Below are 25,487 nucleotides of genomic sequence, written 5' to 3' on the forward strand. Positions count from 1 at the left end.
TCTAGACAGAGAACATCCTTTAAGGTGTTTGTTTGTCCTAAATTTCAAACAAGGCCGAGCTTCCATTTCCCCCCTTTTGTTCAGTGAAATAACCAGAATTTTTCCCGTGGTAACCAAGATACAAGCCTGATTTTATTTATGTTCCCACTGGCTCAGCCTTAACATGATTTCACACGGAAGCAGACCATATTATGGAGCCAGCTGGAAGGGTGGAATCCTGCCTGTTCTCAAAAGACCACAGCAGGCAGATCATTGTGCAGGAGAACTTCTTCATCTGGTTGGGGAAAGCAGAGGCAAGAGTTCTACCCACAGGGGACACCTATCAAAGGGAGAAACTCCTGGAACTGACTGGTGAGTGATTCTAACCTGAACAATCCAACTATTTTTGGTTTTTTTTTTTTATTTTTATTATTACTATATTTAAGTACTGGCCTGTGTGTTCAGAGGGCTCCAAGATGCTTCAGCAATGTCCATTTTGGAGGGGGGCAAGAAGCAGGTTAAGAATAGAAAACCTTGTGTTCACCTCTGTCTCCTTTAGGGCTCTCAGGCAGAGGGGTGGAGAGCTGAGACCTGACCACTGGAGTTTGATTCTGACAGGAGAGGAGAGGAAAGGGTCAAAAGGGGAATGACCCCACTGACTGCCAGACTGGGAAAGGCACCAAATCCTGACTGACCTTTAAGGAAACTTAGCAACAGGGAAAAGGAGAAAAAGCAAAGTGGGGCTTTCAGTGGGATGGTGGGGATGATTTATGTAGGGTGAAGATATGGGAGAAGGAGAAAGTCTGGGATACAGGCTCAGTGAGCTCTGTGGAGGTAGGAAAAGCACTCTGGGTGTGCTCACCTGCAAACTAAGGGAGCAGTTGTGGACAGGGACGGGAAGGGGAGGTGGAGAAGTGCTAACCCTACAAAGAAATGTTTGAGAGGAAGTTCCAGACCCAGGCTTGGGATCAGCTCCTCCTTCACCTCACCCACAACTGGCACTGCCTCTCACTGAGGAAAAAATGGGGAAAAATCTGTGTTGGAGCAGCAGTGTATTGAGAGCCCTGAGTGTGTGGTGTCTGTGAGGAGCACAACTGTCCACCACACACACAGCAAGCAGGAGTTCATTTAAAGCTACAAGGAAAAGTTAAAATAGCCCATCCACCTTCCCAATTTCCCACCTGCTGCACAAATTGCTCTGGGATCAGCCCAGAGCTGCCTCCAGCCCTCCTGTCTGCCTGCAGCACCCCTGTTCTGGTCACCTTCTCCTTCTGGCTGGAGATCCCTCCTGGAAGCAGAGGATTGTGCTACTTTCCCCAAGTGTAGTGGTTTTGGTTCATCAATTTCAGATTTTTTTGTTAATTACTAGTGTATTTATTCAATTTTTTTTTTTTTTTTTTTTTTTGTGATGTACGGTTAGGAGAAAGGTGAAGTGGGTTTAAAATTTTAACAGGGTACAAAGAAAAAATTATTAACAGTAATTAAAAGGAAGAGTAATAAGAATTAGAATGAAACTTTTAGGACACTTCTTTTCTTCTTATAACTCTTTCTTAATGATAATGTAAAGAAATAAAATTTAAGATTTTGGTCAGTTTATTACTTTTAGAATAGTCTTTTTTTAAAATTTACTTAGAGAAGTTTTGTTTTATTGATGTTATAGGGACTTTTTTATAAGTAAATAGTTTTTTGTGGTTTTTAATTTTTATGAATAGCAGTCAATCAGGGAAATTTGAAATTGTGAACTCTTTCTCTTTTTTTTAATAAGCTTTTCTTATAGTTGTATTTATGGGTTATGTTAACTTATAGGGTATTGTTTTAAAGATTTTTTTTTTAAAGGTAAAGGCTTTCATTATTTATCTCTGAAATAAACTTTTTGGGGGGTATAAGATCTTTATTACTTTTTTTCTCTTCCTTTGTTTAAAGCTACTTTAATATTTGCGTACTTTAGTACAGTAGGAATGGGATGAATGAGAAGGAAGGCTGAAATGCACCTCAGGTAACCTGAGAATCCTGAGATAGAAATATTTACAGCTGAGTGCAATGTCCTGAACTCCTGCTGAGGTCAACAGAGAGGAACAGGCAGTTCAGATCACCCCAAAGCAGGGCAGGTACTTTACCCCCAAAAATGTTCCTCATCTGTAGCTAAACAGTGAGGTTGAGGTGATTCAGTTCCCCTGCACAAGGGTAGTTTAGGAGGAATTGTTACTTTGTTTTTTAAAGTTTTTTAAAAATTTCTGATGTTTACATTCTTATAACGAACTTTCTCACACACTTTATATAAATAACTTATTGTTTTGCATTCTTTTATAGAAAAAGAAAAATTTGATAGACTTTTGGTTTGGCCAGTGTCATTGGAAAGGTGGTGCTGTCAGCCTCCAATCCACTGTCACTTTTAGAAATCTATAAATGTTAGAGTCAGTAATTAAAAATTCTCTTTTTTACCTTAAAAAAATGCATGTCCACATTGTGTTATTTCGTGTCCTATAACAACAAGGGATAAATCCCATCCACAGTCCCTGAATAAAATACTCCAAACCTGCTAAAATCACCATGCTGAGTGCAGGTGCACCCTGGGGGCCTTCAGGAAATAACCACTAAGATGTGAAAAACATATTAAAAAAAAAATTAAGAGCTTTTAAATGGCCCATCTTATTTTACAGCAGCTCCCCACTTCCATTTGACAGAAACCACACAAGAACATGCCCTGCCAGCTGGGCACACCAGAGAGAGACACAGGCAGCATTTAATTTCATTTAGCAAGATGCAGAAAAGGAGCACCTGATACAAAAAGTCTGGCGCTGTTGCTCTGCCGCGTTTCTCCAGTGTATCTGTGCCTTGTGATACAGCGGTAGTTGTACAGTCCATCTTCATTTTGTACATCTAAAATATACAAGGCTCCCGTGGATGTGATGAGAAATCTAGGTCCTGAAAGACACAAGAATTTGCAGGGTTTAAAATATCTGCAGGTTGTTGCTCTCATGCTGAAGGATGGAGGAGGCAGGGACTGAAGATTTTTTTTTTTGTTGCCAGGTTTGAAGCTGCCAACTCCCAGCTCACCAAGTGCTCACTGTAAATGCATAAAAGGTGTGATAAATTAATGTATATTTCATTCACACTTTGTGTGCAGAAACAGAGGGATCTTTGAGGAAAACGTGAGGAATGAGGGAAAGAAATGTGCCATGGTCTGTATGACTGTTAACAAACATACAAGGAGCATCTGCAGTAAAATAAGAGGCAAAGAACCAATGCATTAACCCAGTGTGGTTCAGTGTTGTGGGATGATCTGGTGCAATTCAGCAGCAGAGCTGTAGGGGCTGGAGAGGCAGGGAAGCTGCTCCCACCTGCAATGCCTGCGAGTTAAACAGCTCCAGTGTGAGGAGCACTCCCTCTCTACCCTGCCCTGCAAAGCCACAATCTCCACAATCAAACAAGCCTGACATCTTCAAGGTCAGAGTTTCTACCACTGTTCTCTCAAAATAAAAGTACTGCAGGTTAAATTTTCTTCATATATGATTTAAGTTATTAGCCCTAGACTGTGTGGAAAATACATGGTTGATATGGTCACAGGAGCAGTTTTGATCATTGGCACCCACAGAACTGTCTTTGTTCTGTTTCATGCCCACTTTCAAAAAGCAAGGACACAAACCCCCCTAAAATCAACATGGTCCATGTTTGCTCTAATGCACTTTCCATAATGCAATAAATTGAAATAACTTGTTTAGAATGCATTGAAAACTTAAGCCTCACCTGGTTAATATGTCTTTAAAAAAAAACTTTAAAAATACTGTAACCTAAGCTGTGTGTGCTTTTCCAAAACTTTTACACTGAGGTAAATGTGAGCATCTTTTCCTTTTCATGTCTGTTAAGTTTCTCTGTAGCTGTTAGCTCTTACAATACCTGTACCTAGGTATTATAAAATACATCAAGCTCCAGAATTAGGGGAGAAATACACAAGGGTGAAACCCCTAATGAACTAATATCCAGTAATATGCAGTAAGAAAGAATTCCTTTTTGTCAGAGCTCTGTTTGAACAATGACTTTTTAATAATTAAGTGTAGTCAGGATGCTTGCTCACAGATGCATCAGTGGGAAAACAATCCAACAGAGAGAAGACAGAAGGGAAATGGTTTCATTACAGAGGGTGATATCCTTTAAACCATAATATAAAAGAAATTGAAAAAAACCCCAAAACCCACATTTAATGTCACTGGTCTGACCCTCAAAGCAGAGAACATTGAATAAAACAACAGCAGCCCATCTCTCCCATCCTTGAAAGTATCCAGATTTATTAAATAACAGCACCAGGGTTAAATAAGTTGTGGGGTTGTTTAGTGTGGAGAAAAGGAGGCTCAGGGGTGATGTTATTTCTCTCTAAATCTCCCTGACAGGAGGGGGAAGCCAGATGGAGTCAGGCTCTGCTCCCAGGCAACAGGGACAGGAGAGGAAATAACTCCAAGCTGTGCCAGGGCAGGCTCAGCTGGGACAGCAGCAGGAATTTGCCCATGGAAAGGGGGCTCAGGCCTTGGAACTGCCCAGGGAGCTCTGCAGTGCCCATCCCTGCAGGTGTGCCCTGGAGGTGGCACTGAGTGCTCTGGGCTGGGGACAAGGTGGGCACTGGGCACAGCTGGGACTGCCTGGGCTGGGAGGGCTTTGCCAGCCCCAGGGATTTTGGGGTTCTGTGAACATAAATAACCATAACTGAGGCATAAAAGGTGTTGAGCTCTTTTGCTGAGGAAGAATTGCTGAGCAAGGGAAAGTGCAAAGGGGGAGGAAGAACTGGATGGGAAGTGCTCTCTCCTCAGCCATGAGCAGCAATGTGCTCCAGCCCAGGTGGATTTACAGATTTGCTGGGTAAATCTGGTTCTTTCGTATATGGGAGCCATACTGGCTTCACATGCCTCTGAAAACTTAAATTTCTTGCACAGAGAAGACTTAGGAACAAAGATATAGTGGAGTGCAGTAGTAAAATCACCTGAATGGGTAATATTTCATTTTCACAGCCAGATGTCTGAAACGTGGCATTGAAAAGCTTACATGGAAAAAGCAAAGCTATATTACATCTTACATTTTAATATTTTAGTTGTAAAGTTTGGATTCATTGATACAGACACGTAGTAGCAATAAATTAAACCAATGCTGTAACTTCTTGATCTCATGTTCTGCCCTATGCTGAGGGTTTCTTCCTTTTCCTTTCACATTCCCAATTACTCAGAACACTGTCTGAGTGTATCCATTACTCAAAACCATTTTGGCCACCCTAACTTCTTATCAAATAGTGCTACTCAACATCTGTACCCTTTAACAAGGTTTGCCTTTACCCCTAAATTGAGGTCAGAGGGATATTTCGAATTTTGATTTGCAAAACCACGAGATGTCAGACTTCAGTTCACAAGCAGTTTCTGCACTCCTGAAATATTCATAAAGCAAATCTACCTTTTCCAGGGAATGTGTTATAGGAAATACAGGTAATTGAGGCACAGTTTTCTCCCTTATGCTCAGTGGGCAGCACAAAATGACAGCTTCAGGAGGTGGGAGTCACACTGAAAGGCTTGGCTTGGGGGATGCAGCAACGACAGCCCTGCCTTGCTTTTGTTTCCAGCTGTGTGAGCATCCACCAGCTCTGCATCCAGGCAGAACAGGGGTCCAGCCCTGTGCCCTCAGCAGTGCCCCAGCCCTGCCTGCTCCTTGCACACACATCCTCTGCAGCCCAGGCAAGGCTGACATCAGGGTTTGCCAGCTGGGATGGGACTCTGGTACCAAACTCAGCCAGGGTGGATGGCAGTGGAGAGGCTGCAACCACACCACAGGCTCAGGAACAGATAAAAAGGTGTTTGTGGGAGGGTTGGGATTGTTTTGGTCCCTCCAGTAAATCTGCATTTGTGTCAAGTGAGTGGAGCCTGAACAGTGGAGAGGCAGAAATGAGCCCCTCCTGCAGCTTCCTCTTTCTGGGGTCCATCTTCACCTTGGCTAAACACATTTCATTCCACTTCTCTTCATAATCTCATCTCTCCATTATCCCATTTCACACCTTTGGACACTACTAGTATGCACAAGTTTAAGATCACGCACAAAGTTTAAAAATAAATCCCTTTCTCTGTGCTTTTCCACAGCTGTCACTATTTTCTGATGCTCTGCACAGTTTTGGGAGATGGCCTACACAGGGCATCACTAGTAATCAAATTTGTCTCTCCTCTCAGGGTAAGCATGAAAAAAGCTGCCCCATAAATTAAGTGAGAAGATCAAATTCAGAGCTTCCCTTTAGACTCTAGAGCACAATTCTGGAATCACAGCTGGGCTGTGGATTGGGGATGAGGATGTGGAGTGGCTGGGTGATGAATTTAGAGGATTTGTGGGCTATTCCCAGATCTCAGAGCACTGACTGATACTTGCAGGTGAAGCCTTTCCTGCTCAGCCCTGGCAGTGAGTTTCCTCAGATGCAGTTACACTTTTGGCTCTGTGAGAGCAGGCACACTTATAAAAAGCCTGACACTTAATAAAAGAGGAATGTAAAAGCTTTGCAGAGCCAAGAAATTGCTCGGTGTTATCTTGCTGTATTTTCTGGAGAAGTTATGAACACACTCGAGCTATCTAACAGTGCTTAGATCATCTTCCTGTTGGAAATTACTCAGGCAATTGTGCAATAAAACCTTCACTTAAAGCATTATCTAGAGATTTTTCCCTCACCCTCTTCAAAGATAGCTAAAAGTAAATAGTTATTGCCACACATCAGATGTTATCCCACATTTCCCACCAACAGACATTGTGTGTAATTGCAGGGCTAAAGATTTTCCCTTTCCTCTTTTCTTCTTAACATATTTTGCATATTTATGTAATGCTTTTAATAACCAACCCCTCCTTCTCGTGCAGAAATGTGAGACAGAAAAAGATGACAGAGAAATAAAAGGGGAAATGCATGTAATTTCTGTCATCTTCTAAAGGGAGAGCATTTTCATTAAACCCGACAGGCTGTCAGCTGTGACAAAGCTGAAGTGTTGAGTGCTCTGCCTTCTGTACTTCAAAAAGTGTTCAGAAAAGCACCAGGATGGGACAGACAAGCTCCCACTGCCCTGTTGATCCAGGGCAGAGCTTTCTTCTCCAGGCAAATTTAATTTAATCACCCCTGCTTTGCTTTAATGAAGTCTAATTTTTTTTGACTCACCTGCTTAATATGCCAAATAAAGATCTTTCTAAAGTGAAAAATCCTTTCAGATCAACTGAAGCTTTTTGTTTGTTTGGCTGTTAGCAGGCTTCAAGGGAGAAAGAAGATAGAAAAGCCTCCTTCACAACAATTAAAAAAAAACAGTGTCAAAATATAGCTCATAATTCCCATTTATTATTCCTCCTCAGCAGTGTTTGTATTAATTCCTTGAATACTTGATTATAATAATTTCAGCATCTGATTTACAGAGATGTTGAAATCTCTTTTGGCTTTCAATGCTTGATGCCTTTGAAAAACCTGGTGCAATATCTGGAATATGTGTCTCATTCAAAGACTTCAAAGGCTTCCAGAAACCCTCACTATCTCTTGCCTTGGTAGTGTGGGCAATCATAGTAATATATTACCATTTAAAGTATTTAAACTTGTCTGAAAATAGAGTTTAAACCCAAGGCCAGGCTGGATGGGGCTCTGAGCAACCTGGCCTAGTGGAAGGTGTCCCTGCCCATGGCAGGGGTTTGAATTACATGTCCTTTAAGGTCCCTTCCAAGCCAAAGCATTCTATGATTTTATGAAAATTTAAATTCTTTACAGAGGAGCTCTCTGGCACACATAGATTCATACAATTCATACAAGTCACAGGAAAACCATGGAATGGAAACCATAACTCTTTCCCCAGACTCCAACATAATACATAACTTTGCCTCATGGTGAGACTGAAGATATATAGATCCAAGGACTAGAAAGACCATTAGAGTCAATTATTTTCAACTTCCATCCTTTTGCCATTAACCCCTTCCCAAGTCCATATCTGGAAGTTACACTACAGCTTTTTTAAAAAGACATTAGTCATGATTAAAGATTTCTTGTAAGTGGAGAGCATGTGATAGCCCTGGGTAAATTCTTCCAATTATTCTTCCTTTTGAAAATGAGTGTATTGTTTGGGTCCACCTGCCTTTGCCCCTGTTATTGGATCTTGTAGTGCCTTCATTAATGATTTCCTCCACAGTCAGAAATCTTCTGCCCATTTGAGTCCTTACAGAACACGAGGAAATTACCTCTTATACCATCTTTCTCCTTAATTAGTTACACAGATTGAACTTCCTAAATCATTTACTGTGAATTATTCATATCTTGAAATATTCCTGTAGTTTTCCACTCAACACCTTAGCAACTTTTTGAAGTTCCTTTTCAAGCTTGGATCACGCAGATAAATTCAGTTCTGAAATTTCTGGTTCTGGTCATAGTGAATGCAAAATTTCACCATTTTCCTCTATACAATGTTTTATTCCATGAACCCATCCAGTAACTGAACCCATCAAGGAAAACTAGGATCTCAGATTTTCAGAGTCATGGATTTAGGGATTCCCTTCCTTCTGTAGACGTGGCCTCTCACCTGACTGTCCTCAATTATTTCCATGAAAACCTCAGTGTTCAAATCAAACCTCTTTAACACAACCAAGCTGTGCCATCTTTTGCCATTACACCAATATTATAACATAAAATACACCATATTTTGCCAATAGCTTTTCTTAACAAAATTTCATTCCCTGATAGAAACTCTAAATCCATATCTTCATCTGAGATATTAATAAATCACTTGGTTTGGAGATAAATAGAGCAACCCCAAAGAGATGGATCTCACTGTCCTAAAGAACACAAACAAGGGAGAGGTGGAGGAAATTGAGTCATACTTAGGCTTGACCAAGGGCCCCCAAACCCACAAAATTTTTGAAACACACCCCTGATTTTATTGTCTGCTGACCAGTGCCCTAAATAACCTACTGACTTCCTTAAAGTTGGGCAGTGTTAGCAAATCGTGTTCGTTTCTCTAAGTGAGAAGAGGTCACATTAACAATTATGAAATTGCTCTTATGTAAGGTTTTAATGTTTTCCATTAGACTGCATAATATTAGAGATTAAAATAAAATTCTGTTTAGGTTTCCTGTGTGAGATTGTTCTCATGTATAATTCATAAGGAAATGTGAACACTTTCCTGTCGAATTAGCGCATCGTATTCTTGTATGAAAATGAGAATATTTTAAAATCACAATGTTAATTATTCTTTTATCATGCCCTTTTCCCCCAGCATGCTGGTAGTCTTTAAACAGGGGCAATGTTACCCCCAAGATGATTTAAAAAACCATATTTGATTTTTCCTTTGTTGGAAACACATCTAACGGCGTTGTGTTATTGCAGCCTAAATTGGGTTGATCGAAATTAAGAGAACAGATGGCTGTTCTAATCCTGTGCCAAATGGTAATACAGAACAAATCAACTCTTGCCAGCGGTACTTGTCACCTCCTCTGGATAGAATTGCTTCTGCTAAGCAAGTTTCTAGTGTGACCTGTGCATGGAAGGGGAGAGAGCTCCCCACAGAGCCAAAGGGGACAGAAATCTGTAGCTCAGATTTATGGCATTGCTACAACATCCTCAAACAAACCAGGCTGCTGCTCAGGGCATGGGAAGTGTGCTAGAACCTGCTTAAACTCTACCCTGCAGTCATATCCCTGGGAAGTCTTTTGAAACTCAGCCCAAAGATTAGATGAGGAAAGGAGATGTGCAAGGAAAGGTCAGGATTTCACTTCCCCGAGTATCACCCACTCAATGTACTCAGCCTTCATGGGATGCCTTGAGAGGCCACCATGTCTCATTTCCTGGCAGAAAAAATTAGTGGCAAAGCTTCTGAAGTGCCACCACATATGATGTTGCTCATGAGGAATTAAGGTGTTTGATATTCCCATTTTCTCCTGACAAAAAGCAAGAAAAAGCCATAAAATCCATAGGAAGTGCTGTCCAAGGTGAGGGAGGCTGCTGTGATATTTAGTCTATAATTCCAGGCTCCTCAAAGCTCACAGAAATGTGTCTTATCATAAAGCCAAGCTTGCAGCTCTGAAGTTTTCTTCAGTTCCAAAGCAGTTGGTTTTCCCTTTCCCTTCTGTTTTGTTGTTTGTCATGGGCTTTTTCCGCCCCCCAGAATTAAATTTGAGAATTTATAAAACAAGCCAGCAGCCTTACATGAGATGTTTTCTGTTTTATTTGGACACATAATCTGTTTAGACTTCAATAAAGAATAACTGAGATTATCTCTGAGCAAAGCTCTCTGCATGGAGCTGAGGACATTCATAAATATTTCCAGTCCTATGACCTGGTGTGGTTCCAGCTCTAACAGAGATGGATTCATAGCTTGGAAAAATGTGTGCAGAACTGACAGCTCAAAACTATGACATTATTTCTAATATCATCATTCTTTACCCTCCCTCACCTCCTGTTCCTCAGTTAGGGATAGAAGCACCTGCTTTGGTGGCAGGTCAGGGTGAATCAGGGTTTATTGTAAATAAATCTGTTCCTTATCAGTCACTCTGCCTCTCAGTCAGTGCAATTCAGAGCTGCTCAAAGTGTGGGAGGCCCAGCACAGCCACAATCTCCATGGCTTTAAAATGCCACCAAAGTCATGGAATATTTTCCACTTGATTCTTAAAGGTTAGAGAGGAAAAGAGTAAAAACAAACAAAAAAAAAATTGCTTTTATTTTGGCACCTCTTTCTCTGAGGAATATCACGGACCAGCAATGTCATTCTGCATACTTTCAAACAAAACAGATCTAGACAAATTTAAATGCTGTGGTGTTTGCTCCATTCCAAAATGTCTCTGTTTCATAAATGTAGATATTGCCATAGCTGTAGTTCTCAAGATTTTCCTTGATGTTTTACATGAATTATTTCTACCTGAGACAACAAACCTGCCTTTTTCTTCCTTATAGAACCATAGGGTGAATAGGAAAGGAAAGGAAAGGAAAGGAAAGGAAAGGAAAGGAAAGGAAAGGAAAGGAAAGGAAAGGAAAGGAAAGGAAAGGAAAGGAAAGGAAAGGAAAGGAAAGGAAAGGAAAGGAAAGGAAAGGAAAGGAAAGGAAAGGAAAGGAAAGGAAAGGAAAGGAAAGGAAAGGAAAGGAAAGGAAAGGAAAGGAAAGGAAAGGAAAGGAAAGGAAAGGAAAGGAAAGGAAAGGAAAGGAAAGGAAAGGAAAGGAAAGGAAAGGAGAAAGGAAAGGAAAGGAAAGGAGAAAGGAAAAAGGAAAAGGGGGACTGAACAAAATTAAGTTGCAGTTTTGGATTTGTAAATTGAGCTGAGATTATCTCCTGAGTCAATTGCAGCTTTAAACAGGGACAAGAGTTGTGGTTGCCTGTTGGTTTCTCATTGAGCCCAGTGTTCCAAAATCAGGTAGGTCCTGAATGATGGAGGCAGCTGCATTCCTGGTTTTAGCTGCTCTAAATCCAACAGTACCATGAGTTTATTTGTGCTTCTGTAATCTCAGTATGAGGAAAGAAATTATGCTCTTACATGTGCAATGCTATGATTTTCTGAATGAGTTTGGCCCTTTTAAAAAAGAGACTGTAAATTACCCTAATCAAAACATATTTTGTTGCCCTGTGTGTGTTTCTGAGACTGCAAAAAATGTATTTCATGCCAACTGTCCACACCAATTCTACTTATGTTGCCTGAGCAATCTTCAAGTTTTATACAAGAGGAATAAACCTGTTTGTTTGTTTTGATTTTGTGTTATTGTTTTGGTTTTTGGGTTTTTTTTTTTCAAATAAGGCATAAATAGATGCAGGAGCTGGGCTTTTGTGTACACAGACTGGGTTTTGTTGATGACTACTCTTTTATGATTTAATAGTATAGACCTGACTGATCACACAATGTTTTTATTTAATTGTTTCCCCCCTTAATCTTTGATGAATTTATTAGGCATGAGCAGCTACAGCTGTTGTTAACTGTCATCCTCCAGGATATTGAATAAAACTGCCATAATCTTTAATGCCTGAGTTTTAGATTATTTGAGTGCTTGCATACATTGCTGTAGAAGCTGCTTTCCTCATTTCAGCTGGCAAGCAAGCAGATAATTTTAAATCACCAGCTAGTTTTAGGGGCTCTGATTAAAGAGGATTCAACTTTGCCCATGATATATGGAGCTGTCTGGAGGATTAAAATCTTTTTCCTCAGGCTTTTACTGGTGCATCTCACATAAATAAATAGCCTGGAGCTGACCAGTGGCTTAGCACAAATAAACTTTTTCTCTTCTCTTCTCTTTATATCATCAAGGACCATAACCCATCTCCCCTCCTATCTGCATGTAAATTTAAACACAAACTCATTAATAAAAGAGAAAACCTCCATCTCCTCTGGCCTGAACAGCAGCTGCTTTATGTCACCACCATCAAATGTGCACCTTAATAGTTTTGGAGCTTTGAAGTGATTGTATTTCCAGAATATAAACTGTTATGGACAATCTGATCAGAATAAGGCACAGCCCTGCAGACACAGAATTCCAACAGCAGCAGTATTATTTTTACTGGGTGCAGACAGCCAATATTATCCCACAGTAATTACAGCAGCTGCAGCTCTCTGGCCCCACATGTTTAACCACATTTATTCTGCAGGTAACTGCGAAGGTAATGGAGCATCTCAACCTGAAGGAACAGTTTTATGAGAAATTTATCATAGCACCCACTCCCTTCCATGAAAAGATCTATTCAAAGCTTCCCAGGAGTCCTGAGCAGTGAGAATTTTTATTTAAAGCATGTGCAGTAGGAGAGACAAAGCCTCATGTGGGACATTCTAGTGTAGTGTTTTTATTTTAAGAGTGCAAAATGAAGGAAAGTGGAACAGGTGAATTTGGTTTTATGGCACTGACATGGGAAGGAATTAATATCTATCTTCCTCACTCAATTTGAAAAAGTAAACCTATGTTTGGTTAAAAATATTCAGAATATTCAGTGTGGGAGGAAGCAGCTCCACTAGGAATTAGAGATAAAATAAATAATTTTTCCTGGAGACTCTTGGCCAGTCTACTGGGAAAAGAAGTCAACGTTCAGTGAATAATTTTTAAAATGAAGGAAAAAAGCTGTTAATGATGTACATTTCTATCTTTTTGAACAATTCAACAGTGTTAAGTCTACAGTGCTGCTTTTCAGCAGCCCTATAAAAATTAAATATTTTTTACAGTTTCCCCTCACTATAATAATTTTTCCTCTACTTTTCTCTCTCTCAGACAAACTAATTTTGATTTTCAGCATAACCAGCTATGTTAGAAGATGGGACCCTACTTCTGTCTCTTCTTTACCCTTCACACAGGCACTGAGCTCCATGTTGTGCATTTTGTGTGTTTAACTATTCAGCTCTCATTACCACTCACACACCTACCATTTATTTTTTTAAATTGTCTCCTGATGAGCTATGCCCATATTTAATGACTGAATACACATTTCCCTGATTATGGAAACATACAAAACTCTTTGTACTTGGTGTTGCTTCAGAACAACTGATGAAGAAGTGTTTTAAACAGAAAAAATAACAATAGTAAGAGAAGGCTGCAAAGACTTTTCTATACCTTAAAATAAACAAAACTCCTTCCATCCCTTATCCAATGAAATTATTCCATAAAGGAATATTAGAAAAACAGCATTTAAGTGTTACATAAGTCACATGTATTACCAACATTGCTGGAGGAAAAAAACAACCCACACTGAATTAAAATGGAAATAACTGCAAGCGATTCCTGAGAATCTGTTTGCAGACTGAATTCCATCAGCATTTGGGGATTTAGCAGACCTCATTTTTCATAGGTTACAAAGTTTTATAATTCTTGCAACTTCTCAATAAACAGAAACACTTTGAACAAGAGTCATATTATAGCAGTGTGAAAAGATGTGGTTTTCACACGATTTATTTTCTGTTTGCTGACATCTTTGTCAAACTAACTTTATAGCAATGAAAAGGGTTCAATAAATATAACTTTTCAGCAAGGAGTAAATTCACAGTGTGATTTATGCTGAGCATCAACTCATGATTATGGGATATTTCAATCCAACTTCATTTCAAAGATCTATGTGAGGTAAAACGAGGAGGGATGTGTAATTCCCTATCATCTCATAAAGATTACTGTGATTCTGTACTATTACTTTCTTTAGACTGGAAGCACAAAGAAAATGTCATTATAAGCCCAACAAGCATCAGTCCTTTCAAATGAATGTATTTTAAGGTTTTTTATTTCCTTCTCTGAACCGCTCAGAATCATGACTTGGAACCCTGTCCAAATATCAGGATGATTATGCAAATATGCCCAAATACATTGCTAAGATAATTTTTATCTTTTGCCAGTTTCTATTTGATTGGGAAATTGAAGCACAGTGAAGCAAATTGATTTGCCTAACTTTATCTTGTGGGTTTGTGGCAGATTTTGGAATCCCAGTTCTGGGTTTTGAGCACCCAAGCATCCTTTCTTACCCCTTGATTCACATCCTGTGCCTGAAAACCTGCCAGATTGGATTCAATCCTTTATGGAGGTGCACATCCAGGGCACAGTTTGACTGTGTAAATCTCTCTGAATGAGTTAAATATTATTATTATTGTTCTCTTTCCACTATCAGTGGGCTGGACATGTTTTGTTTGCACCAGTGTTCATTTTCTGTGAAGACCTCAGAATAAATTAGTTTTAAAATACCTTAAAATCTGCCTTTGGCCTGGTTAATGATTCAAGCAAGCTGTGTTGAACATTTTTTCCCTTTTCCTGAGCTTTCCCTGTACTTACAGATGCAATTAGCTCTACAAATGATTTAAAGCATCTATTTTGTTAACACTTAGATTTATTTTAGGGTTGCATTTCAGCATTTGTAAGGCAGCTAGAGTCTATAATGTATTCTGTTCTGTCTTTTAAATGATGAATGCTAAGGAAAAAGAGGTGTTTTGGGGCAAAAAAATCCACTGCAAACTCATATTCTACATATGGGACTTCAAGCTGAAAGTCACACAAAGCATTTTTTTCCACTTCTAAAATTTATTTTTTTCAGGAAGCATAGCACTAGATTATAAAACCAACAAAATAAATATGGCCAAGCAGACACAGACCTGCACTACCTGGACTCTTAAGAACTTCCCTCAGCAAACTTTCTTTCTTTCTTTTTCTTTCTTTCTTTCTTTCTTTCTTTCTTTCTTTCTTTCTTTCTTTCTTTCTTTCTTTCTTTCTTTCTTTCTTTCTTTCTTTCTTTCTTTCTTTCTTTCTTTCTTTCTTTCTTTCTTTCTTTCTTTCTTTCTTTCTTTCTTTCTCTTTCTTTCTTTCTTTCTTTCTTTCTTTCTTTCTTTCTTTCTTTCTTTCTCTCTCTTTCTCTCTTTCTTTCTTTCTTTCTCTCTCTCTCTCTCGCTCTTTCTTTCTTTCTCTCTTTCACTTTCTTTCTTTCTTTCACTTTCTTTCTCTCTTTCTCTCTCTCTTTCTCTCTTTCTCTCTCTCTCTCTCTCTCTCTCTTTCTTTCTTTCTCTCTTTCACTTTCTTTCTTTCTTTCACTTTCTTTCTCTCTTTTTCTCTTTTCTTTTCTTTCTCTTCCTCCCTCTCTCCCTCTTTCTCTCTTTCTTTCTCTCTTTCTCTCTTTTCTCCCTTTATCCCCCCAGGCCACTAAAGAATGTGTGGAGTCACAGAGTGACCTTGCCAGCACCACATGACGTTAGCACAGATGGCCTTGACCAGGTTAATGACATTTCCAGAGGAAGATCCATATCACTGATCACTGCCATTTCTTGCAATCCCAGAAGCTGAAAGCAGCATGAGGTTCCCTAAACAGGATTGACCTGACAGAAAAGCCCCCTCGTGTCCAGCACACTCCAGCCACCCCAGAATTTCAGAGTCGCATTTCCAACACGAATCAGACACATCCACATCCTCTGGCACTGCTGGAGACGGAGAACACTGCCCAAAACTGAGCATGGAATCACCACCAGGATCATCCAAAGCTCTGGGGGAAGCAGGTCCAGGGAGGGGATGCTCCTCTTTGCTCTCATGAGATCCCACCCAGAGCGCTGTGCCCAGTTTGGATGCCCCAACATCAGAAGGATGTGGAAGTGTTGGAGCAAGTCCAGAGGAGGCCATGAGGTTGATAAGGGGACTGGGGCACCTTCCCTATGGAGAGAGGATAAGAAGGTTGGGAATGTTCAGCCTGGAGAAGAGAAGGTTGTTTGGAGAAGCTTCCAGTGTCTGAAGGGGCTACAAGAAACCTGGAGAGGAACAATTCATCAGGAACTGGAGGGACAGGACAAGGGGAAATGGGCTCAAAGTGAAAGAGGGGAAATTTAGGTTCCATATAAGGAAGAAATTGTTCCCTGTGAGGGTGGTGAGGCCGTGGCACAGGGTGCCCAGAGAAGCAGTGGTTGCCCATCCCTGGAAGTGTCCAGGGCCAGCTTGGACAGGTCTTGGAGCAGCCTGGGACAGTGGAAGGTGTGCCTGCCCATGGCAGGGGTAGACTGAGATGATCTTTCAGACCCCTTCCAACCCAAACCATTCTATGATTACCCCAAGGACATAAAATAAAATACACCTTAAATACATAAAATACATCTTAAAGGAGAGGATCACTATGAAACCTGTGAAGCAAACCTGTGCCTCTTGTTTAAGCACGGGACCATGGGCTCAAAGGGATTTTAAATTATGTACCAGAGGTCTGTTCTCCTTATTTATGCTTGTCAGCTCCCTAAAAAGAGATGTGACTCTCTGCAAGTGGTGCTTCCAAGGCAGAAGGTCTGTAAGTACTCCTTTTTTGCCCAAATTAATCTAAAGTAAGGATATTCACCCAATTTGCTTCGATGTACTTCTTTCCCCTGAGAAAACACAACACAGTTTTGACATTTTACATGAGCATCCAAAAAAATGCTGGTGTCACTTAGATAAGAACATTTAAAAATAATTATCCCTATTTTTCAAAACTAGGCAGTGGAAAAGTAATGAAGAAAAAGCTCTGAACTAAAACTACTTTTCTTCTCTTTTCCTGATACTCAGCTTTAATCTGGGTATACTCTTTTATGCAGTCAATGGCTTAGGGATGTGAACAGCCATAAATGAATCTTAAAAAAAAAGAAAATTAACGTGGCAAAATCTGACAGCTTTATGGGATTTATTCTAAGCAAATTCTGCATTGGTTCAATCTCTCGAGCAACTGTTATTTGGGTCAACATTATTGCTTTCATAGTTCACAGTCTTTATCTCCTGGGAGAAAGCCAATTTTTTTCTTCACTCCAATCCTCTTAGGCAGAGCCCCAAGAGTCTGTATCAGTGACCTGAGGATTTGCATTCTACACCATGTCCGTGGTTGGGACACACTATCTCCCTCCCTGGAGCATTTCCATTAAAAAGGTGGAACACACATGCAGCCCCTGTAAATTGAGCCTCCTGGACTTTTTTTAAATTCTTTGTGGAGCAAAGGGAACATCCTACAAAGCAGAGCACACCACAGAGCAAAGACCAGGGAAGATAGGGGGGAAATAAATAAAGAAATAAACAATATCCCAAAGATCCAAAAGTCAATATTCCGTGTTTCATTTCCTTTTCTTTCTGACAGGAGCTCTGGCCCCAGAGCCTGGTCAGGGGCAGCTCAATAATAACGATCTAAGGCTGGTCTTCAATAGAGACTCAACAGCTGACAGCTCTTCTGTTCAAACTGACAAGGGCACAAAGAAAGGCTTGAATAATTAATTGTGAATGGTTGGATGTGATTTGATTGTGTGACCAACCTGTTACATCGACTTGCTTTCACCTAATCTTTCAAAATGAGGTATTAAAACTGAAACTCTGCTATTCTTTCTTATTGGCTGGTTGTCTCTTCCTCTGTGGCAGGGCCTGCAGGATGTGCCCTCCATGAGATGGAAGGTGGGGAAGGAGAGCCCTGATCTCACGTGGCTGAATAGGACTCTGTGCTCTGCACTACAAAAATTACTTTTAATTTCTATTGCTTAGATTCAGCCATTAAAAAAAAAAACAAAAAAAAAACCCAAAAAAACAAGGGTGACAAAAGACAGTGGCATCAGTAAAGGTAACAGCTATCGACTAATTAACTTCTTCCTACCACAAAAAAACCCCAACCAAACAAAAAAAATGAAATCCAAAAAGACCCAAACCAAACAAAAAAAAAACCCCTATAAGACCCCAAAAACTCAGCCACCACCCCCTGGAAAAAAAAAAAACCAAAACCAAAACAACAAAACAACCCTAAAAAAAAATAAATCAAAACCCCACCACCTTTCTCACGTCATTTCTGAGACATTTTTAGCTAACTTTTCATAGACCAATTTCCCACTTAAATAGACACTGCAGACACATGAACATTCAGAGCCAAGTCATATGATAAACACCATCTCAAACATAACCTGCATTCATGATTAAATTAATAAATATTATTAATTATAAAATAATAATAGAATAGATTTAAAAGTAATGATAAAATATATAAATATATGAATATTAAACATGCATATAATTTTCTATATATTTATTTAATAAATATAAAATAATTTCTAATACTAACATGCATGACTTCAGCATTGTCTTTACCTCAGATGCTTCTTTCTCAGCAACTCTCAAGTATAGGTGGCACAATAAATCTTTCCTGAACTCATTCACCACAACTGGGTGACAGAAAGTGAGTGTCCAATAATTTCTGGTTGTTAAAGTTCTCTGAATGAGAGAAGGAAAGGCCACCATTCCAAGCTGCCTAAGGTCTGCAAATGTGTAGTTAAATGCTGGTTTTGGGTTTTGAACTATTTGCAGCAGTGAACTGTGGTTACAATGGTAAACTGCACCTTGGGAAACTGAGAATCTCTCTGTGATTAATAAAAACTATTTTCTGTGAGAGCCAAACTTCTCTCTCCCCTTATTCAGACAAAATTCTCCTGGGGTTTTACTCTGTATGGAAAGACTGACTGAGCAAGGAGTGAATATTTCAAAGTTTGTTTGACAACTCATCTTCTGAGCAACAGCCAGCACTTAAATGAAAGAGTCTGATTGTTCAGGGAGTCCTGATCATTTCACTGTGTTCTAATCCCAGCTCATGCTCTATAGAACTGAGAGAGTCTCCAGTGCTTAATTATAAGAAGAAGCCTGTCTCTATAAAATATGACTTATGTTTAAGGTCAACACTGGCTCTGAAAAGATATTAAGTTTTGAAGAAGAAATCAGGATACCTGGAAGCAGAGCATTAATAAGATTCTAAAATTTTAAATTACCTTAATTTTTCCTTTCAAACAACTAATACTCTGTGGAGAGGCATCACCTGTTTCTTACCAGATTGTACCCTGTGGTACATATTAGGGTTGCTGAAAAAGTATTAACCAACAGTTTTTGGAGCAATATTTCCACTGTTAAATATTTATACATTAATCTTAATTTTTATGTAGGAAAATATCCTATATATGCATGTGTGCACATGCATGTCCCCATCATGTGGGTGATAAATAATAGAAGGTCTCTCTTTATGATAAATTATGGATGAGATGTATAATATATGAATTAAAGTTAACTGCAGGAAAAATCATTCACACACAAGAAGCTGGGGGAAGAACTCAACCCTGCAAGAGAGAGGTGGCAAACAATTCACAGTTTAGTTCAGAAAAGCAGATCTGAGGATTCCATAACTATGCAGTTCTCTTTGCTCTGTTTATGGAAACATTTTCCACCAAAGAAACCAATAAAATGAAATAAATAAATATGAAAAAATTAAATGCCACTTGAGTGAAATTCTGTTGAGAATTTGGCAGGTAGAAGGAAGAGCTGCAGAAATTATTCAAGACATGAAAGTTTTAAAATGGTGATGTAAGCAAACAAAGACCTTCAGTTATAAAAAAGGAACAGATAAAGATAAATAAAAACTGCCTGAAAGATGAGGGAAAAGGCCTTTAAATTATCAGGTCAGTTCATATCTTCATATCCTATCAGAAAGTGAAAACAGAATTGATTGAGCATGAGCAGAAGATGGGAAATTCAAGCAACAGGGTGTCCACAAAAAATGTCACAATTCATGCAGAAATTACAAAGTGGATACAGGAACTCTCCAGTAAATTCCAAGCAGAAATGTGGAAGGACAAAATATTTAGAAGGTTCTTTAGAGGAAAAAAAAAAAGAAAAAAGGGCAGGACATTCATCTTTCCTATGGGAATTTCCACACAGTGACAAACTTCCCCTGAACAAGAGTTGTGTCAACAGGTGCTGTCAGCCTAATCCAGCATCCCGTGAACCAACCTCCAAAAAAATTGAGATTTAGAGAAATCAGGAAAATAAATGTATGTTAATTTTTGATCTAGATCAGTCTTTCCCCTAATTTCTGAAATTTCTGGTTTCAGCCTGGATTAGGACCTAATCTATATTAGAAAATTAGCAGAGGAACTTATGATTTCCTACTATTTCATTCTTTCAGAATTACAAAAGCATAAATTCTCTTCTTTTTTTTTTTCCAACTTAAGTAATTTTCATGTTAATATAAATCTATATTTTGCTCATTTTTTCACACTGGTCCACTTCACTTTTTTTTTATTGGTGAAGTGGCCACAGATGTCTTTTCAAGAACATGCTCAAAACCACAATAATAAAAAAAAAAGTGCTTTGTGCTTAGTTCCCTTTCTCTAAAGCATCCTTGATGTTTTTTGTGAATATTAATTCCTAGCATTGGCCCCGAATGTGGGAAATTTTAATTTTGAAACGATGAAATCATTCCTTTATTTTTGGTCCTTGCTCTGGTGTCATAAATCTGAGAAGGAAAACATTCTGTAATACTGTTTCTAGCTCAGAGGTTAAAATTAGTCTGATACTCAGCTTACTAATTATCTCCTGTATCTGACTGTGCAGCAACCATTTCATAAAAGTGAGATAGAATTCCACCCATTGGAAGGGATGGAGAAAGAGAGGACTGTGGATGTTTTGATGGATGGTGGGACATCTCTGAGCTACCAGTGAGGCACAGCCATGAAAGAACCTAATAGGATTCTGAGATAAAACATGAAACAGTAGCACCACTGAATAAGAGTTCATCTAGGATATCATCTGTACTCCAAGCTGATTTTGTTCACACAGGACATCTCCAACAAGAACCAAAAATCAGACATATAAGTGCTTACAGATTTCAAAAAGGGCCTATTTTTTATAGAGACATTTAAAAATTGGTTTATTTCTTCTGCCAAAATAAATGGAGCAATAAATGTGTCAATAAAAATATTACATTGAATAAAAAAAATGTGTCTGTTTGGGTGTATAGGCCAGGGAGGGAGAGTAGAATTCTTCAATTTAAAGAGCATTACTGGAATGAGATTTAATGGCTTGGAGTTAAAACTTAGTCTAGACAATTGGAGGAGATTAGAAGATTGGAAGATGGAGAATGTCCCAAACAGAGCATGGGGAAATCTGCTTGTCCCAAGATTGAGCCTGGGATGGAATTTGCCATGACTGTGCAACACAGTCTGGAGTTTGGGATGTTTTGGACATTAAATTCAAGAAAAAAATTATATATATATATATATATATAATATTTTGTTCATACTATGATCAAGATCCGACTATTAATTGCAGAGTTTATGAAAATTTTGTCCACCAGTCTCTTCTTTGGCGCATCTATTTTCTCCTGAGCTTCCCCTTGCTGCCAGGCAGAAAACAGCAACATTCTAAAGTGCAAAGGCTTAGAAAAACCTAAAGTGCTTAATTGGCATCTGTTGTTTGCATGCTCAGGATTATGAACCCTCTCCTAATTTGGGAATAATAGAGAATTATGGTACCAACCAGACTGGCAAGGTCTAGGGGCTCTTTTCCTTTTCTCTGTGCCCCTTGTGAGTTTATTTATGAGAGCTGTCCTGCCATGGAATTTATAGGATATCAGTTTTTCATCCTTCCCCTTCTTTGTGCCATTTTGTTTTGAGCCACTTGTTTTGGTTGTAGTTTCTTGGGTGTTGGTTTGGTTTATTTCTTTTCTAAATTTAGGTTCTGAACAGCACCATTTTCAAGATTAGCTGAGGAAAAGCTTAAGGAGTGCTTTTAGTTTTGTGGGGTTTTTTTGGAGACTAAGAATAGATGTTCTGTGAACTCTTCTGAGTATATATTTATGTTCATGGAGCTGAACTTGATGACCCAGGTCACTCTTTTCCTAAATTCTAATGGAAGCTGCAGTTATTTTTTGCTTTTATGCCCCCATTTCAACTGAGTTTCTGAAAGTTTCACAGCTGGGAGTAAAGAAAGAGATCAATTTTCTTTCTTATTGTGAGGTATTTCTCTTTTTTTCTCCCCAGTTCTGTGCAAGGAATCACAAGGACAAAACCTTTTGAGAACTTGGTTGAGGAAGCTCACTTCCTTCCAGAAAAATGCAATGTCTAATTTGGGAGAATTCTTGCATTTATTTGCAGTAGGTTAACAGTGATGCACTCTGAAGATAGAAAATTAAACCATTTGGTACTTCTTGAAAATAAGATCTTCACATGAAGATTGTACTGTGAAATCTATTTACAAGGAGAATTATAAGAACCTCTGTTCCTGCCTTACATCATGCTTTGCAAAATTCAGGATTTCTCAATCCACCAAAAAAAGAAAAAAAAAAAGGCCTGTACACAGTGAAAACCACTGGGGTTTTTTTTTCTTTTTTACACTTTGAATACTGTGGCTATTTTTTATCACAGTGTCACTGAATAAAATAGCCATCACAATATTTCTGCTGGTGACTATTCTTAGTACAGGTGTCCTGAATTTGGTTAGTAATGACTGAGGCCACTGCATTGCTGGAAATGCAGGTGAACACCTGATGAAGCAGAAATGAATGAATCTCATCACCAAAATATCAATGTGAACCTCAGGAAAATACAAATGCAACAAAACAGAGGTTTGTTAGTCACGTTTTCTTGGAGCTGCAGAGACATAAAGGATGTGTAAAACAGAATCATATTTATCCAGACAAGCCAATAACACCGAGAGCATGGGTGATTCTGAAGTTTCATAATGGATTCCTGGACAATATTGGTTGGTTTTGTTTCACACCCACAAAAATACTCACAATCATTTCCCTGAAATCTACAGGGGAGCCAGGGAATCTGCAGGAGGTCCTTCCTCTGGAAGAAGACACTACTTCACTCTCAGAATCATCACAACAAAGTTTCAAAATATGTGAAATGAATGATCATAAAAAAGATTTAAATGCTTTAAGGTTCTGGACAGAATTAATGTGATGTCCCAGCATCCATCCTCTAAATAAACTGGGGACAATAATGACTCAGAGAGCTCAGTCATGTCCTGCTGATTTTAAAGATAGAAAATGGGCACAACTGCTCACAGGTGGGTGAAAAACAGACCTCACTCAAAGACAATGATCCAGTTTGCTGATCACTGAGAAAATCCTGAATATTAGAAATGAAAATATTATTATCTGCTGTATATAACACCAAAGCTCCTTTGTACTGGGAGCCTGAGTGCTGTTCCCAAAATCATTCCCTCCAGGTCTTAAAGTACCTGCAAATCTCTCTTATGTTTCTCCTGGCAACAGGGAACTTAAAAAGTTAAAACTAAGATTGTGAGAGCAAAGCAAGCTATGAAACAGTCATAATGCATACAATTAATTGTTATCCTGTTGGGCACAGCGACTTCTAAAAATCCTGTTTGGAGTATTACAAGTCATCCTGAAGCAGAGGCATTCAGAAGTCATTAATATTTTAACTCCTCTTGACCTTGGATCTTCTGGAGAAGCCACTGACCTAGTTTGGTCTGTTTTTTTCAGCTACTCCAGGAGTTTTGCAACTGAATAGAAAAAGAGAAAAAGCTCTTTCCAGATCTCAGGAGAGAGAAGAGAGAGGGTGTGGATCCTTTTAAGGGCTGATGGACATCCACAAGCTGTATGACCCACCCCTACAGGACAAGAATATGAAAAATCTTGCAAATATTGTTCCCACAGAAAAGAGGCAGAAATTGGAGTCAATTCCTCAACACCTTTCTGTGGGGAACATGCCTTTGATTGTGTCTTCCTTATTAAAAATCATGGATTAGGATTTAGCATACAATTATAAACAGAATTGGATCCTAGAAGAACCCATAAGTAGCATTCAAATCTCAAATCAAAAATTACAATTATTCCTTGTCTACATCAAGTTTATTCCTTCAATCTGACTTTGTTTCTCTTTCTGCTGGACACTGGGATTATCTTGACCAAGTCTGCAATTTTGTGATTTCTTTGGAGTTGGTTGGGTTTTCTCCCTATGCTTTGCACTTACTGGGAGGGGAGGGAAGAATATTGGCATCTGCAAAACGATTGACTGTGCAGCCTGATCATTTGCTAAGCATTATTAAAAGCTCCCTGAAACCACTCCAGTGCTTTGCCCTTTACAAGCCATCAGCCATCAATTCAGACCATCAAATGTGATTACCAGCGCTCCTCCTGAAGCTACTTCCAAGCCATTAGGCTGATCGAAAAGCTGTGTCTTTCTCTTCCTCCCAAGTGCATGTAAATCCACCAGACCTGTGCTCCTGTGTTTGTGTGGTGATTCATTACACTTCTGACTAGCATTTGTGGTGCTAAAACTCCAAGACAAGTCAGAATTCATTAAATTTTCAGATATTGTCCTTATTTAAGGGAACTTTTGCAGAAATAGGCTCACATGTTCCTCTCTCTTCTGTGTGCCTCTATTCATAACGTATTTAAAATGTTCTGCTGGTGTGTAAAGAGATTTAATGATGGTTGCTTGGGAAAAAAATAATTAGAAAATAGAAGTTTTCTACCAAAATTTTTTTAACCATTTCACTTTTTTTTCCCCTGCAAAAATATTTTTTACCAAACATCTTTTTAAAGGAGTATTTTGTGGCTATTTTGCACTTCTCTCTGAGCAGAAGTGGATAAGATGACTCCTAGAGAACTTTTATCCACAGCCTAATGAAATATCCCGTAGGAAAGTGGCAAAAGCTTTCTATTTGCCACAGATTGATTTTGGGAACTCAAGCTCAGCATGGGGATGGTTTCTGCACAAACTTATAACTGAACTGAGGTGCTGCCTCTCCTTCCAGCCCAACCTTCACTCCAAGAGCACACAAAATCACAAACACAAACACCTCACAGAGAAATATCAACAGCTATTGAGATGAAATTGTCAGGACTGGCCACCAAACATAAATGTGAAAAGCTCGATGACCTGCACCTCCTTAATCTCATCCTGAATGAAAAAGGGAGGAAACTGAACATTTAACGAATATTCCAATAGAAATTCAGCTCTCAGGCATGTTACCATCTCCTCTTATTGTAAATTGAGCAAATGACCAACTTCTCATTTATTTGTGAGGGAAATGTCTTTCATGTGGTTTCTCATTCTATAATTGGAACATAATGTGTCCAGATTATTTATCTTCACCTGATTGAGAAACCATGACAAATCCTCACATAAAGGAAGAGGTTCTGCAGCAACAAAAGCAGAAAAAAAGTCATTATAAATGCAAGACAGCAAGATAGACAGGTAACTAGAAGATGCACCATTCCCTGCAAATAATTTATAACAAATCATTTATTTATCCAATTTCACCATTTTTTTCTGCT

General features: G+C 39.0%; 1 protein-coding gene across 1 annotated transcript in view; it reads right to left on the bottom strand.

Moving 5' to 3' along the window:
* DSCAM (DS cell adhesion molecule) overlaps positions 1-25,487 on the bottom strand; it is a gene marked incomplete at both ends in the record, with an annotated part of 453,784 nt that overhangs the window by 189,007 nt on the left and 239,290 nt on the right. Inside the window, one exon of the mRNA XM_084226422.1 lies at positions 2,758-2,904. Within this exon, the coding sequence (XP_084082548.1) occupies positions 2,758-2,904 (147 nt within the window). The remainder of the gene's footprint in view (positions 1-2,757; positions 2,905-25,487) is intronic.

The sequence above is a fragment of the Fringilla coelebs genome, assembly GCF_963513975.1.
Source record: "Fringilla coelebs genome assembly, chromosome: 2".
In the NCBI taxonomy this organism is placed as follows: domain Eukaryota; kingdom Metazoa; phylum Chordata; class Aves; order Passeriformes; family Fringillidae; genus Fringilla; species Fringilla coelebs.